This window comes from Prionailurus viverrinus, chromosome B4 (genome assembly GCF_022837055.1).
Source record: "Prionailurus viverrinus isolate Anna chromosome B4, UM_Priviv_1.0, whole genome shotgun sequence".
NCBI classification, from domain to species: Eukaryota; Metazoa; Chordata; class Mammalia; order Carnivora; family Felidae; genus Prionailurus; species Prionailurus viverrinus.
This window is the reverse complement of record NC_062567.1, coordinates 13,478,324-13,495,611: the sequence shown is the minus strand read 5'-3', so window position 1 is coordinate 13,495,611 and position 17,288 is coordinate 13,478,324. Positions and strand designations below refer to the sequence as shown.

Genomic DNA, 17,288 nt, shown 5'->3' with positions numbered 1-17,288 from the left:
GTCTCTTCAATAAATGATGACGGGAAAACTGGACAGGTACATAGCAAAGAATGAAACTGGATGACTTTTTCAACCCATGTACAAAAATAAAATCAAAATGAATTGGAAACATAAATTTAAGACCTGAAACCATAAAATTCCTAAAAGAAAACAAAGGCAGTAAACTCTTGGCTATGAGTCTTGGCAATATTTGGCGGGGGGGGGGGGGACTGCCTCCCTAGGCAAGGGCAACAGAAGCAAAACTAAACAAATGGGACTATATCAAACAGAAAAGCTTTTGGACAAAGCCATCAACAAAAGAAATGGCAACTTACCAAATTGGAGAAGATATTTGCAAATGATGTATCTGATGAGGGGTTAATACCCAAGATATGTAAAGAACCAATACAACTCAACATCAAAAAAATAAACAATTAAAAAATGAGCAGAGGAGGGAGGTGAAGAGGCATTTTCCAAAGAAAACATAACACATACAGGTGGCAAACAGGTGAAAAGCCAACCCATGAAGAGACGCTCAACGTCACTAGGGAACATAACCAGGGAAAGGCAGATCAAAACTGTAGTTAAGATATTACCTCGTACCAATCAGAATGGTTAGTAGCAAAAAGACAAGAAATAACAAGTGTTGGTAAGAATGTGGAAAAATAGGAGCCTACCTGTCTGTTGGTGGGAATGTATATTGTGCAGCCATTATGGAAAACAGTATGGAGCTTCCTGAAAAAATTAAAAATAGAACTACCATACAATCCAGCAATTCCATCTTGGTATTTATCAGAAGAAAATGAAAACGCTGCTTCAGACAGATATATGCACCCTGTGTTCATCGCAGCCCTGTTTACAATAGCCAAGGTATAGAAGCCGTCTAAGTGTCCATCAATACATGAATAAATTTTTAAAAAGTCATATATTTAAGAAAGTAATATGTATACAATGAAATATTACTCAGCCATAAAAAGGATGAAATCTTGCCATTCGCAACAACAAGGATGGACCTTGATGGTATGATGCTAAGTGAAATAAATCAGACACAGAAGGACAAATACCATATGATTTCACTTACATGCAAAATCCATAAGGCAAATGAACAAACACAACAAAACAGAAACAGACTCTTACACACAGAAAACAAACTGGTGGTTGGCAGAGGGGAAGGGGTAGGAAAATGAATAAAACAGGTGGAAGGGATTAAGAAGTACAAACTTCCTGTTATAAAATAAATAAGTCATGGGGATATAAAGTATAGCATAGAGAATATAGTCAATAATATTGTAATAACTATTCACGGTGACAAATGGTAACTAGACTCATTACAGCGATCATTTTTTAACGTATATAAAATATCAAATTACTATGTTATATACCTAAAATTAATTTTGTATGCCAACCATTCTTCAATTTAAAAAAATTTTAATTAAAACTTCTGGGGGCGCCTGGGTGGCGCAGTCGGTTAAGCGTCCGACTTCAGCCAGGTCACGATCTCACGGTCCGGGAGTTCGAGCCCCGCGTCAGGCTCTGGGCTGATGGCTCGGAGCCTGGAGCCTGTTTCCGATTCTGTGTCTCCCTCTCTCTCTGCCCCTCCCCCGTTCATGCTCTGTCTCTCTCTGTCCCCAAAAAAATAAATAAACGTTGAAAAAAAAAATTTTTTTTTAAAAAAACTTCTGAAAGGCATTGAAATGAAAGACTATCATAGACTTGAACTTTATAAACCAGTGTATACTCTTGAAATAAAATATTAAATTGTTACTCAATAATTTTCCTCTACATGTACATCTCTTTACTGTTTGTATAAAGTGTTGTGACTTCCCAGTAGGCCAGGTATATCCATATTCAACTATTAAACACAAAACACATTCTAAATTCCAGTAAGTAATACTTTAAATTTTTTTTTTCAACGTTTTTTATTTATTTATTTTTGGGACAGAGAGAGACAGAGCATGAACGGGGGAGGGTCAGAGAGAGAGAGGGAGACACAGAATCGGAAACAGGCTCCAGGCTCCGAGCCATCAGCCCAGAGCCCGACGCGGGGCTCGAACTCACGGACCGCGAGATCGTGACCTGGCTGAAGTCGGACGCTTAACCGACTGCGCCACCCAGGCGCCCCTTTTTTTTTTTAATTTTTTTTTCAACGTTTTTTATTTATTTATTTTTGGGACAGAGACAGAGCATGAACGGGGGAGGGTCAGAGAGAGAGAGGGAGACACAGAATCGGAAACAGGCTCCAGGCTCCGAGCCATCAGCCCAGAGCCTGACGCGGGGCTCGAACTCACGGACCGCGAGATCGTGACCTGGCTGAAGTCGGACGCTTAACTGACTGCGCCACCCAGGCGCCCCTTTTTTTTTAAATTTTTTTTTCAACGTTTTTTATTTATTTATTTTTGGGACAGAGAGAGACAGAGCATGAACGGGGGAGGGTCAGAGAGAGAGAGGGAGACACAGAATCGGAAACAGGCTCCAGGCTCCGAGCCATCAGCCCAGAGCCTGACGCAGTAAGTAATACTTTAGAGTTTGTCTGACCACTGGTCACTCTATAAATTCCAATATAAAGATAAATATAAATGTATGTCAAATGTTTTCAGATTTAAGAAAATTACGAATCAACTACTTCACCTACACGTTTTTCTTAATTAAAAAAGATTATCATGGCATAATTTGAAAGAGATTATTTGAATTCTCAATTTTTTAGAGTTCTAAGTATCATAAGTGCCTGTTGGATTGACAGATGAAGAGGGAAACCCACAAGACACCATCAGGACTTCCTTTAAGGAATTTAAGCATTAATGGGGAACTCAGAAAAGTAAACCCTCAAATAAAGTCTTAATAGAGCACTATAATTAGCACTATAAGAACTCAGGAGGGACAATCAAATGCCTGACGAGTGAATACTCATATCAACTTTAATCTGTATATTCAGTAGATTGCTCATTTTTGGACCTCATGCCACTTGGTGAAAAATTATAACCTAAGGTGACCTTGAGATTTTACATATTATTTTTCATAAATAAAATGGTTAATGTGGCACATGTGAAATACTTAGTTTATCAAGTTATTATTGTTTGCCAGACAATATGATGACAGCATTTCCTATCTCATGTAATCCTCTTCAACCTACTAAAGTACAATTCTAACCTATTAAGGTAAGATTATTATGCTCTTGTTTTAGATGTGGAAACTAGGGTTTACAGTGGTCAAAGAACTTACCCAAAGCCATAAAGCCAGAAGCTAAGCTTTTAAAGAAGCGTGAACAGACCTCTTATAGTGGGAAGAAAACCCATAAAGCATAGGGGATCTGCGAGATTGGGGACTTTGACGGAGACAAGGGCTAGCATGCAAGTTCTGTTATCCATTCTTACCGTATTTGTTGCCACAGATCATTGAAGAGACTGGCTAGTTTGACACATTACTCTGCACACATAAGCCTCTCAAATCGTTCTGGCAGCTGAATATCCACAAGTGTCACCAAGTCGTGAAGACAAATGATATAATTATGCGTCTAATTACTTCACATCAAGGCATTCAGTATATATTATCACATACAGCACAGATGCATTTGCTGTTGTGTTCATAACCTGAACTTCTAATTTTGAACAGGGTTGTGGGGCACCTGGGTGGCTCAGTTGGTTAAGTGTGGGACTTCAGCTCAGGTCATGATCTCGCCCTTTGTGATTCCAGCCCCACATTATGCTCCGTGCTGACGGCTCAGAGCCTAGGGCCTACTTCAGATTCTTGTGTCTCTCTCTCTCTCTCTCTCTCTGCCCCTCCCCCATTCATGCTGTGTCTCTCTCTCCAAAATAAATAAACATTAAAAATTTTTTAAACAGGGCTTGTGACTATTTTTATGATGGTATGAAATTCCACAAATAAAATATTCTTTGAAATCCACACCTTCAATTTATGGCCTCTTTCTATGATAAAACTTTAGGTGTTACTGATGTACCTAGACTTCATTACATTTAACAATATGTATATTAGTACTTCAGTATGAGCAAAGGGCTATGCCTTAAACTGAACCAAACATCTGTTAAACTGAATTGCTGTTTATGCTGAAATCAGTCAATTACATAAAAGTCGCTTGCCACAGCAGATTAAAGAACATAGTTCCATGCTTGAAGGAGACCTTAAAACTACAGCTCAAAAACATTTTTTAATAAATGTTTTATATCTCTTTATTTTTATTTATTTTGAGAGAGACAGGGAGGGCGAGCAGGGGAGGGGGAGAGAAGGAGGGATAGAGAGAGAGAGAGAAAATCCCAAGCAGGCTCTGCACCGGCAACATAGAACCCAATACGGGACTGGAGATCATGAACTGTGAGATCATGACCTGAGCCGAAACCAAGAGTTGGACGCTTAACCAACTAAAGTCATCCAGGTGCCTCTACCGTTCAAATTTTTTCAAGTATAATCTAACACTTATTCAATAACATCAGGTATATTTTCTAAAAAAAATAGTTCTATCTAATTCATTCTTGCAATGCTCTTTAATTTATATAAATGATAAAAATACCATTCTTGGATTTAGTGGGAAAACATGTTCTAATTTTTTTAAGGCTTTAATGAAGAGTGTTTTTAGAAAAAGTGCAGTATACATAACTAACTAAAATTACTAACATTTTCTAGAGATCCAGGTGAGTTAACTTATAAGAATAAAATGTTGCTTAAATTTAACATCAGTTGAATATACTTTTCAAAAAGCGATAAGCTACCCTTATTAAAAACAGTTTATTCTCTACAATGTATTCCTCATTTCTTTCCATAGGACAAAAATTTATACCTCTGAGCTGTCATCACAGAGCCCAACGCGGGGCTCAAACCCATGAGCTTTGAGATCATGACCTGAGCCGAAGTCAGATGCTTAACCAACTGAGCCACCCAGGTGGCCCTATTCCATTTTCTTTTTAAAATGAAGACATATCAAAGGTAGAGAAAGCTCTGAATTTGGATAAGTAATTGAAGTAAACATGAGAGAGAGTCACTAGTATGTTTTTACAAAGGCCCAATACGGGTGTGATAGTTCCCAGGGCAATGATTAAACTAAGTCTAATAAAAATAAAGGGTAAGTCTTGGAGAAAGACGCCCAGGGAATTCTGAAGAGGGTTCTGAGGAGTTAATATCATCCGAAGGAGAGAAATAAAACTGAATATGTAGACTGGGTACAGCCAGCCTGACTTATACACAGCAGGGTGGCCAGCCACGCGCACCATTTCTATGGTGTCAGACCACAGCAGAAAGCTCCACAGGATGATCTGGGCACGATAGTCCTGATGGGACATGGTTCCCAGGATTCCCGAGTGGAAGGAGGGCTCCTGGGGTTCTCCCAGCGCTGGAGCGGGGCTCTGTGTGCTTTGTCCCCATGGCTGTGATGCCTCGGTCCTCCTGGCTGGCTGCGGAGACGAAGTATTTTCTTCCTTTTGCTTCACTTGGTCCATCACGGTCTTTACTTGGTGCAAAGTGGTTGTATAGACATCTCTAACTTCATTACCTGCAAGAAATTAATTGATTCATGGCCATTTAAAAAATTTTTTTAATTTTATGTCAATGAAAATTGTATTCCAACTTTATGTAAATTTTTAAATTTCAGTTTCTTAGTTAAATTTAAAATAAGATAAAATTGTAAGACTTCTCTTTCTGAGGTCTGTTTTACACACATAACTTCAGATAACAATAGGTACCGTAATGACAGAAAAAGGTTATGTTTTTGTATTTTTCTAGATATGGATCCCAAGTCAGTTTTATCATTTCACAGTACCAGCCATTTTTGGTTACTGAGCTAAGCACTTTCACATATAATCCCACTTAATCCTCAGAAAAAAATTGAGAAATAGACATTACTATCCCATTTTATAAATATAGAAAGCATACAAGAGGTTAAATGACAACGGAATTCAAATACACAGTTAGTAATGAGCAGGGCTGGAATTCACACCCAGATTTGTTTGGCCCCAAGTGACAACCTCTCAACTTTATGGCTGCTATCACCTGCCTAGAGGCAAAACATCATGTGCTAATTATAAAACATGCAAATATCATAAAATCAAAGTCCAATGGTCCAACGTTGTCATTTTTTTATAAGAAGGCCACAGGGATCACTACAACTCAGATGTCCGGCCTTGGAGTTTGGTGCTAAGAGGGAATGTTTAACCAATGTGCTAGTGAAGGGTGCCACTCTGAACCCTGGTTTGTTTGTTTTTTAATTTTTTTATGTTTATTTTTGAGAGAGAGAGACAGAGCGTGAGCAGGGGAGGGGCAGAGAGAGAGGCAGACACAGAATCGGAAGCAGGCTCCACGCTCTGACCTGTCAGCACAGAGCCCAACGCAGGGCTCGAACTGAAGACCTGTGAGATCATGACCTGAGCCGAAGTCAGACACTTAACAGAATGAGCCGCCCAGGCACCCCCGAATCCCATATTTTTTTAAGTTTCTCTTTCCCCAAAGTTTTTGAAACAGTCAGTGCAATTGGCTAGACTAAAGCAGTTTGTTTGCGGACACAAGGCTATGCCTGACCAACGCAACGCTCATTTGAATAAGTAGGATATTTTCTCATGAATATCACATTGTGCATGTGTTTGTGCGCACATGTGCACATTCACACATGTGCCTTTCTGTGCGCACGTGGGTGTTGAGGTTGGGGAATTATGAAGGGATCCTCAAATCTCAAGACCTACTACCAGTATTCATGATGGTTTTTAGACATGAAAGGTGTAGCATATTATTTTTCAAACATTTATCTAGTTAAGCACCATTTTTTCTTTTTCTTTTAGTAAGAATTTATCTGGTCTTAAGGAAAGATTACTCTGCCAACATGCTGAGCTGTCATATTGCTTGATAAGACAAAATTTAAAGGAGTCATTAGACTTCATAGCTCTAAAGGTTAAAGACATGAAGTCAATAAAAATTTGTTGAACCATATTGAGGTGAAAACATTTTAAAAGAGATAACTTATTATGATTAATGACTAATAAAATATTTGATAACTGTAAATAGGAGTTGTTTAAAGGACAAACCTCGGTTTCCTTTGTATATAACTAACTACTTGAAAATTTTAAGTGTGAATTGAGTCAATTGATAAACTAAAAAAAAAATCTAAATTCTTGATAAAATATTATTTACTTTCTTTTTAACATTTATTCATTTTTTGAGAGACAGAGTGCAAGTGGAGGAGGGGCAGAGAGAGAGGGAGACAGAACCTGAAGCAGGCTCCAGGCTCAGAGCTCTCAGCACGGAGCCTGAAACAGGGCTCAAAGCCACGAACCGTATGATCATGACCTGAGCGGAAGTCAGAGGCTGAACCCATTGAGCCACCCAGGCGCCCCCATTTACTTCTGATATGAATCACTTATAAATAAATGATGGCACCTTTAGAAATTTCTTTACCAAGTTTAGATGACAGTAGCATGAATGAGTATCACTTTAATAAATAATAGTCAAGTAAGAAAGAAAATTATATACTAATTACTATTATTTTAATATTGCTAAAATTTGGGGCACCTGGATAGCTCACTTGGTTAAGTGCTGACTGCGGCTCAAGTCAGGATCTCACTGTGTGTGAGTTCAAGCCCCATGTTGGGCTCTGTGCTGACAGCTCAGAGCCTGGAGCCTGCTTTGGAATCTGTGTCTCCCTCTCTCTCTGCCTTTGCCCTGCTCATGCTTTCTCTCCGTCTCTCAAAAATAAATAAAAAACGTTAAAAAAAATCCTAAAATTATCTTTTTTTTAAACTCAGATGCCCACCGGCATCAATTATACCTCTCATTTTACAAAAGAAAAAACTTACATGGAAATTATGTTTCTTAGAGTATGTCATGTCCTGGAGAACTCTCCTTTATTTTATTATTATTTTTTTTTATTTATTTTTTTTGGGACAGAGAGAGACAGAGCATGAACGGGGGAGGGGCAGAGAGAGAGGGAGACACAGAATCGGAAACAGGCTCCAGGCTCTGAGCCATCAGCCCAGAGCCTGACGCAGGGCTCGAACTCCCGGACCGTGAGATCGTGACCTGGCTGAAGTCGGACGCTTAACCGACTGCGCCACCCAGGCGCCCCGAGAACTCTCCTTTAAATAGATAAAACTGAATGGAAATTCAAATTCCTTTGTCAACATAAATAGTGCAGTGTATAATTTAGGCTTTTGAGGATGACTGTAAATTCAGCATTGTATCAATGCCAGGAAGTGGCAATCTTAGACGTGACACATGAACATTTTTAAACAGTAAGAATCTTAATATCTGTGGATAAGAGCCGTGGGAGGAACAATGAATTCTTAGCTAGAGTTCCTTTAAAAAAATTTTTTTTTTTTTATTCATTCTGAGGGGGGGGAGTTGGGGCAGAGAGAGAGGGAGACAGAATCCCAAGCAGGCTCTGCACCGTCAGCACAGAACCCGACATGGGGCTTGAACCCATGAACCGTGAGATCATGACCTAATCTGAAATCAAGAATTGGATGCTCAAGTGACTGAGCCACCCAGGCGCCTCAAGAGTTCATTTCTAATAAAATACGAAGGTCCCAGTCCATGTGTATTTGGCGAAATTGGGCTGGGAGCTTCCTAGCTCTCTAACCTCAACAGAGACTAGGTTATAGTTAGGGGTACAGGGATTCTGTTGTCCTCTTTCCACGTGAGAAGAACTACAACTGTCCACTGGAGAGCTCTGCTGGCCTCCCAGAAGGGAAGGTGGTGTTGAAGAAGCCAAGGCACTGTATGGTCCTAAGAGTAGGACAACAGATTTGCCCCCAAGCAACGTAGACTTGTGTGTACCCAATACTATTCCTTTTGGCTCAGTGATTAGTTTCCCCCAAAATTACTATTTTTTAAATTTCTGCTTATAGCTAGAATTCTTTTGTTGTTGTTAGTATTCTACTGTGGGCAAAACGACACATATTTAGGCAAAATCCATAAAAGATATAAGCACGAAGAAAGAGATCGACTCACTTTCTTAGAGGCTGACATTTCCCTGTAAAAAGAGAAAGTGGCATCCATTCTGTGTCATTCCCTACATCTAATGCCAGTTGCCAAAAGAACTTTTTGCCTTCACTGCACAAGCTAAAGAGTTAAGAAAATGTAATTTTGATCACAGATAAATGTTTAAGTGGCTAGCGCACATCCGTTTTACTTGATTCTTTACACTGATGTATTTCTATTTCTTTTGTTTGTTTTTATTTATTTTTGAGAGAGAGAAAGAGAGACACAGCATGAGCGTGGGAAGGGCAGAGAGAGACACACACACGGAATCCAAAGCGGGCTCCAGGCTCTGAGCTGTCAGCACACAGCCCGATGAAGGGCTCGAAACCAAGAACTGCAAGATCACCACCCGAGCTTAACCGAGGGAGTCACCCAGGCGCCCCGATGTCTTTCTATTTCCAATTTGTTTCTCAAAAGGTTTGGATAGCTTACAGGGAAAACCTAAGAACCACATAACAAATCAGTAGGGAAGGATTTTCTAAAGTGAGCATGTATCCAGAGAATAGAAAAGAAATAAGAGAGAATCATAAGGAAAGGCGCCTAAAAACATGACGGGAATGAGGCTGATACTAATAATGCACGAGTCAGGCTCCCAATGGTCTGTTATGAGCAGACAGATTATGTAGAGTCCTGTACCAAGCTTCAAATGGGCATAGAGAATGATGTAGCAACTAATGTAGGGAGAGTCCCACCTTCACCATGCTGTTACCTGTGATCACATCAATCAATACAGAAGCATAAAATGTGCCAGGAAAGTAGGGAAAGAGTCCAAATGTCCCTCGACTAACAAATGGGTAAAGAAGATTTGGTACGTATATGCGATGGAGTATTACTAGGCAATCAAAAAGAAGGAAATGATTTCACTCATATGTGGGATTTAAGAAACAAAACAGATGAGCATAAGGGAAGAGAAGCAAAAATAAGATCAAAACAGAGAGGGAGACAAACCACAAGAGACTCTTGAGTCCAGAGAACAAACTGAGGGTTGCGGGTGGGGTGTGGGGGAGAGATGGGCTAAATGGACGAGGAGCATTAAGGAGGACACTTGTTGGGATGAGCACTGGGTGTTACATGTAAGTGACGACTCACTAAGTTCTATTTCTGAAATCATTATTAAACTATATGGTAACTAACTTGGATTTAAATGAAAATAATAAAAAATAAATAAAAATAAATCAAGAAAATGTGGCAGGGCTTTAAAAGGAAGGTCAGTTCTTCGATGAGAGACTATCCTATGGATCTGCGTGAGACTGGAGGTCTGGAAGGTTCAGCTGAGAAGTGACAGTTAAGCAGAGACCTGAAGGATAGGTAGGAATGAATTAGGTGAAGAATGGAAAAAGGAACTTTCTAGATAGTAGAAAGAGCATGTGTAAAGATCTTTCAGCCAGAATCATTGAAAGAGGGAAAGTTTGGTGAGGAGTTGGGGAGGCAGAGAGGGAAGAAGAGGAGAGTTCTAGAAACCTAGTAAGTGCTCTCTACCTACCAGGCACTGTTTTAAGCCCTTTTAATGCATTAATTCATTAAATCCTTAGAAAAATTCCCACCTTAAAGATGAACAAACTGAGGCACAGGGAGATTAGCAATTGTTTCCAAGGTCACACAGCTAGCAAGGAGGGAGATCAGAACTTGATCTCTTAGCTACACTATCAGTGGCAGAGTCAGACTGTGTGGCACCTTATGGGCCGTGCTAAGGGGTTCAGACTTTCTTCTAAGCTAAATGGAAAACTGCTGAAGAGATGGAGAGTGGAAGGCAGAGGAACCAGAAAGGACATGGAGACATCAGCAAAGAGGATCTCAAGGCCACTGAGGCAGCTGTTGTGAAATGAGACTGTTATTCCACTCACAGCAACCAGAAAATCAAATTAAACAACTATTCAGAAAAAAATAAGACTAATCTTGATTAACAGTCCCCAAAATCTATTTTTTAAAAAAAATTTTTAATGTTTGTGAGAGAGAGACAGAACATGAGAAGGGAGAGGCAGAGAGAGAGGGAGACACAGAATCTGAAGCAGGCTCCAGGCTCTGAGATGTCAGCACAGAGCCCGACGTGGGGCTCGAACCCATGAACCGTGAGATCATCACCTGAGCTGCAGTCAGGTGCTTAACCAACTGAGCCACCCAGATGCCCCACCCAAAATCTATTTTTCCTGAGAGAAAAGTGTTCTAGAGAAAGTGAAATGCTAATGATTTAGACATAACATTCCGAGAAAAAAAACTTAGCAAAGAAGAAAATTAATAGCCATTACAAATATTTTAAAGCATATTAAGCACCACAAAGTACTTTTCGTCATAGTCTTGGAGACAAAGGGAAAAAATGTAATAAATTAAAATACAAACAGGGCACTTACATACATCGTTATTTTGACACAGTCTACGGACTAAGGTCAACTGCACTATGTATAGTTTGCTTCCTTTGAGCAGCACATCTGAGGTCTGGAAGACAAGTGAGCAACTTCATGGCCAAGTAATAAATGATGAAACTCAGCGCCCACCTCACAGGGTGGTTATGAGGCCTGAACAAGTCAATATTCATAAAACATTTAAAATAGCGCCTGACACATAGAAACAGCTGTGTGTGTGTTCCATATACCAAATGTAGGGGCGCCTGGGTGGCTCAGTCGGTTAAGCATCTGACTTTGGCTCAGGTCATGAACTCACAGTTTGTGAGTTCGAATCTCCCATCGGGCTCTGGGCTGACAGCTCAGAGTCTGGAGCCTGCTTCTCTTTCTGCCCCTCTCCTGTTTGTGCTCTATCTCTCTCTCTCTCAAAAATAAATAAACGTTAAAATATGTATATATATAATATATATATATATAACATATTATAAATTAATGTAGCAATCACTAAATAATGAATTAGAATAGAACAGAAATGAATTAAATGAATTAGAATAGAACATAAAATATCAGAATACAGTAAATAGTAAAAGTGATCACAGTTTGTTAAACTTTGGTTATAGTTACACTGTTACCCACTGTCCCGTTTATCGGGGGGTGGGGTGGGGGGCTGTCAAAAAGTTTGAGAAACTGTGTCACACTACAGAGCCTTAACAAGGTCAAAGGTTTAATTTGCATACTTGCCTGTTCAGATCACAATGGATCAAAATGCTACCCCACAGATCTATCCTAGGCAGGCAGAGACAGCTTGTAATACCTAATGAGCCAATCGTATGCATCTCTTCCCAATTCCATGGTCAGGGGTCAGTGATGTCACCTTGGTAGCTTGAAATTGGTCGCAGAAGGAATACTTACACCAGATACATTGGCAAATGGTACAAAGCAGGGCTTTTCCCCACCCCCACTGGAGGGACAGCTGTGTCAACACTGACCAGCCTACTCCTATCTGTGTTCCAAATGGTATGCAAATCTTCACCAAATAATAATTCATAATAATAACAAATTCAAGACAAATATTCAAACCATCATCAATTCTGGAAGAGCCCAGGGACTGTTCTTTAGAAAAAGCATTGTACTGTTTTCCAGTACATTCAAAAGCCCTATTCATTGCCAGTTCCCTGCCTGGCATGGGAACAAATAAATGTATCATTTCTGGATTTTTAGGCAATGTAAAGTATTAAGAAAATTCTTTTGTCTAAAGCAGCTGGAAGGCTGGATAGGTTAAAGACCATCTTCCCCTCCATTATTAGTTCAAAGACTCATCTGGACAAGACATATATATTATATATAATAATGTAACAATGAATCATTACAGTATATTAATTATATGGACAATTATAAGTATATAATATGTACCAATATACAATTATATATTATACAAATATTGAATATATTTCAATAAAACAAATAGTAAAGTAAAATGCTAAAAAGCATATAGTTATCTTATTTCCAAATATAAATAATTCTAGACTTTGAAATGGTTTGAAATGCCTGTACTAGTAAGCACCTGAGTAGAGACCAAAGCTTGGAATCCCAGCACGAACCCAAGCCGGGTGACAAAAATGAACACATAGGGGAATGAGCCTGTTTCTGGACTTCAGAGCACTCCCTCTGCCTTAATTGTGTGCATTTGCTAGTGAAGTTTATTGATGTGCTATTCTATCCACTAAACTGCCAGCTCCATGAAAAGAGAGGCTGTTTTCACTCCCCACTGTACCCCTAGGACCTGGCCGAGCAACTGGTATGTATGTAACAGATCCTCCGTAAAGATTTGCTGTATAGAAGGCGGGAGACATTCCTGTTCTGGAGTCTGGCGACATAAGGGAGCAATGGGCATCCTGCTGGGGAAATCCACACCAAGGCGAGCAAGCCCAAACATGACAACCAGGCCTCCAAGCACACACCACCCTCCGTTCAACAGGAAGAAGGACTCCGGAGCCCTGCACAAGGTCTTCCATGAAGACTGCTGTCTGGCCCGGGTCCTGGAGAGAGCACTTCAAGCGAGCCCACACGACTGATTCAGCTAAGGAGCTCTGGAGGATGTTCGGAGGTCCCGGCAGCCCGGGCACCTGAGCAGCTCAGGTGTGAGAGAAGACGTCACATGGCTTTTGGGCCCAGGAGCCGCCGGTGCGACGTGTCCCCTGCGTCACCCAGCGGGACTGGGGCACACATCAGCGGGAGACAGCACAAGCAGCAGCCCGATTCAAGACATTTCAAAGGGTTCCCAGGCACCGGCAGGGGCAAGAGTCACCAGAGGACAAAAATGCCGATGTGTGCTTCCGAGAAGAATGGGGTTTGTGAGTTCACAGGAAACACACTAAGAACACCACCTCCGACCAGAAACAGGGGGACTTGGGGTTCTAAACTAGCGGACCCACAGCAAAATGGTGCTCCATACAAAGGACCCTATGATGTAAACACAAAACGACCAAGATTTCTGCACATTATGCAGACCGTCAGCTCAACAACCTATTTTACTCTATTCACTCCAAGACAAGGAAATCTAGAACTTGAAAAACAGTGACCTGTACCTTTACTTTCAACCTTGGGCCATAACATTTGCTGATTAATAATGATATGAGGAACGGGTCTTGGTACTAGGACACAGTAATGCATGCTGAATTCTTCATGTTCCCCTTATTTCTATCAGCCTCTCTAAAATACTTAGGAAAAATCTCTTGCAACTCTCAAGAGTCTCACTTTGTATACTAAAATTGTTCATCTCCCCCCCCTCCCCCTGCCCCGTGCAGGAAGAAAGTACCGATTAAATGCCAAATTGTTACAATCGTGTAAAGCTGTCCTAATCAAAGGGTCACCATGTGACAGCACTTGATGTCCTACGTCTTTTGGCACAAGGATGGCTACAATATAGTCTCTGGCCCGATACACACTGACCTAATCCTGACAGCTGGTACTTCATTAGAAGGTATAAATCAGAAATTCTACCCTTCTCTCAGGCCGGTCTGGTACATAGCTACTTGTTTCTGAAGAAGGCGGGGAAAATCCTAGAACTAACTTACTTTTCTGAAACTTCCTTATTCTAAATAGCAAACGGAGGGTATGAAAGGAAGTAGTTCCCCTCCTTGGCATGGCCCCGAAACACAGTGTTCCTCATACGTACTCTCTAAACACATTGCAAAATACATTATGGAAGCCCAGCTCACACGCGGGGCTCATATTGTATAATAAGCTTTTTCTTAAAAAGAAACAAAGGGGAACTCAAAGTGCCATTCATTTTATTCAGAGAAAAGCAGCATCCTTCCCCCCCTCCCCCCCCCCCCCCCCCCCCGGCACCTTGATTGTCTGTGGCATCTCTTATATTCCTTTTGGTTAAAGTGTTGAGTTCCATTTTGAGGGAATCTGGAAAGCAGATTCCTTTAGGAATTTGGATCTGGGCTCTCAGCTTTGAACTCGCTATATGTCACATTTCCCAATACTTCCTACAACCAGGGTCTCTGAGACAGGGTGGGTATCAGAACTATTTGTGAAGCTTTTAAAAATTACGGATGCCAGGCCTTAAACTAACCTCGCGTGTACAAGTATGTTCACAGGCGGTCCATGATTCACTGGAAATAGCTTAGAAGGATGAAACTCATCACCGTCATTCATTTAAGAAATTGTGTTAACTCAGTAAGAAGGAATAACTAAGAAAGTAATAGGTCCTTCCTTTTCCTCCTTCCATTCCTGCTCTATAGACTCCTAAACCTGGCTCAGTCCTACAGTTCCATCTTTTCTACCATCAATGCCCAGATTTCTCAGGATCATTGAAGAAATGATCCTCATAATGGAAGAATGATCGACTCATAATCTCGAGTGGTCCCAGGACAAATTCCTGGTTTCCCCTCTTCACTGAACCCTAAGGTTCTGTCATCCTTCCATCCCCCTGTCCTTGACCTTGAGCAGTTATTCCAAACCTTACCCGTTCTGTTACAGATTCTCTCCCTCTGTCCCTCCACACTGCTCTCTGCAGGTAACTTTGCTTCCTAGTTCACAGTTCCTAGTTAAGGCTTTCAGGCATTAACAGGTATAAACAGCCCCTGCTTGCTTTCTGCCCACACATTAAATCATAGTCACAAGTCTAAATCACCTGGGGGGCTTTAAAGACCACATGTGTCTGGCCCTACCCCCCCCCCCCACCAAAATTATGATTTTAATTATCTGGGGTTCAGTCTGGGAGTTAAAAAATTTTCAGGTCTCTTAGGTGATTCGAATGGGCACCCAAAGTGAAAACCAATGTTCCTAATTGGGGCTACACACCAAGAATCCAATAAGGTTTTGTTTTTAAAATCTAAGCACGTCCAAGTCCCATTCTGATTCAGTTTATCACGTGTTGCTATGATTGGCATGGACATTTTTAAAGTGCTCTATTAAGTCCTTTCTTTATGTTGGAAATGCCAGAAGAAATGGACAGAAATACAACAGAGGCAGGGGTCTAAAAGCTTTGCCAGATCAAGGGAAGAAATACACTGATTATCATTTCTGATTGATTGGGTGCATATAAATTAATGAGTTTATATCCTATAGAGAATCCAACTTCTTTGCTTTATGAAACACTTACATGTAAAAAAGTTTTGAGAAAATATTCAGTAAATATTTATACCACCTTGGAGTGAGAAAAATACTTTTAAAGCAAAACACCATAGACAGACTCCATCTGGGAAATAGTGACAGAATGGAGTATGTCAAAATTAAAAATTTCCTATATCAAAAAATTAAAAGGCAAATAACTGAAATATATGCTACATTTCTGACAGGCAAAATTTAATGGCCTTACTATTTACAGAACTCATGAACCAGGAGTAAAAACAACAACAAAAAAGAATAGACGTATCAACAGAAAAACAGATCAAGGACATAAATATATGAGTTTTAAAAATACAAACAGCCAAGAGATCCACGAGAAAATGCTCAACACAACTGCTATCTTAAGGAAATTATTAAAATAATAAGATACCGTTTTTGCCTATAACACTGGCAAAGATGAAAAGGGATAAATTATCCAAAGTTACAAGGTTGAGGAGAAACAGGTGTTTTCTTACACTGCTGTTTAGATGCTAAGCAGGGCATTCTTTACAGGGGGTCGTTTGCTTGAAGGACACATATCAAAAGCCTTAAAGCTTGAATATACTTTGAGCCAGAAATTGCAACACCTAGGCATTTAACCTAAAGAAGTAATTATCTAGGCTGCTGAGGTCCTGCGGCCCTTGGCCCAGGTGTCTGGGTATTAAGAACACTACACAGTAGGAACTGGACCGGGGCCACCGCGAGCAGATTTATTTGAAAACCTTACGCTGCCAACATCGTACCTGGCACCTCTTACTGATGTGACAGTGGAAACCACCTCGTGTGCAGTGCTCTGATGTTTTCCGCCCAAATAGCCTGTCGATCTCACTTGTAGCAAGTCGTCTCTGTGCACATACCCCCAAGGCAGCCAAACCATCGTGCTATGCCCGTTTGTAAAATCCCCTATGAAGGACCCCCCCCTCTGTATTCGTCTGCATGTGCAGCCAGCCCACAATAGTCCCGTTTCTTCTGGCAAGTGTTGTTGCCAAGGAGTCTGGGCATGTGCAGATGCTCAGGGTCTTCCGAGGACACTCTGTGGTCATCCAGTGACAGTTAACTCTCTCTGTCCCCGGCCTCTGCTTGGCCGGGCACCTCTGAGTGGCTTGTAACTCACATACACAGCACCGGGTCCCCCAGACACCGACCACCTGCACCAGCCATGCCTGTGCGCCCGTACATATGGCTCACCCCCACTGCTCGACTCAAACCACATCATCCTGCTCATTCTCACCACATCCTTCTCCTTTTTTTCTGCAACCCTTTTTACTTCTGAACAAGAGTCATATAACAGTTGTTAAAAACCAGGAAAAAAGAAAATCTAGTTGTCCAACAGGGTTAGTTAAAAACTCATGGCTAAATGAGTCACGGTTCATTAATACA

At 40.8% G+C, this 17,288-nt stretch overlaps 1 protein-coding gene across 1 annotated transcript in view; it reads right to left on the bottom strand.

The window, feature by feature from the left end:
• Window positions 1-4,629: 4,629 nt before the first annotated feature.
• The window catches only part of TMEM236 (transmembrane protein 236), a 33,351-nt gene continuing 20,692 nt past the window's right edge, over window positions 4,630-17,288 (bottom strand). Inside the window, exon 4 of the mRNA XM_047866932.1 lies at window positions 4,630-5,476. Coding sequence (XP_047722888.1) covers window positions 4,893-5,476 — 584 coding nt within the window. The 3' untranslated portion in view covers window positions 4,630-4,892. The remainder of the gene's footprint in view (window positions 5,477-17,288) is intronic.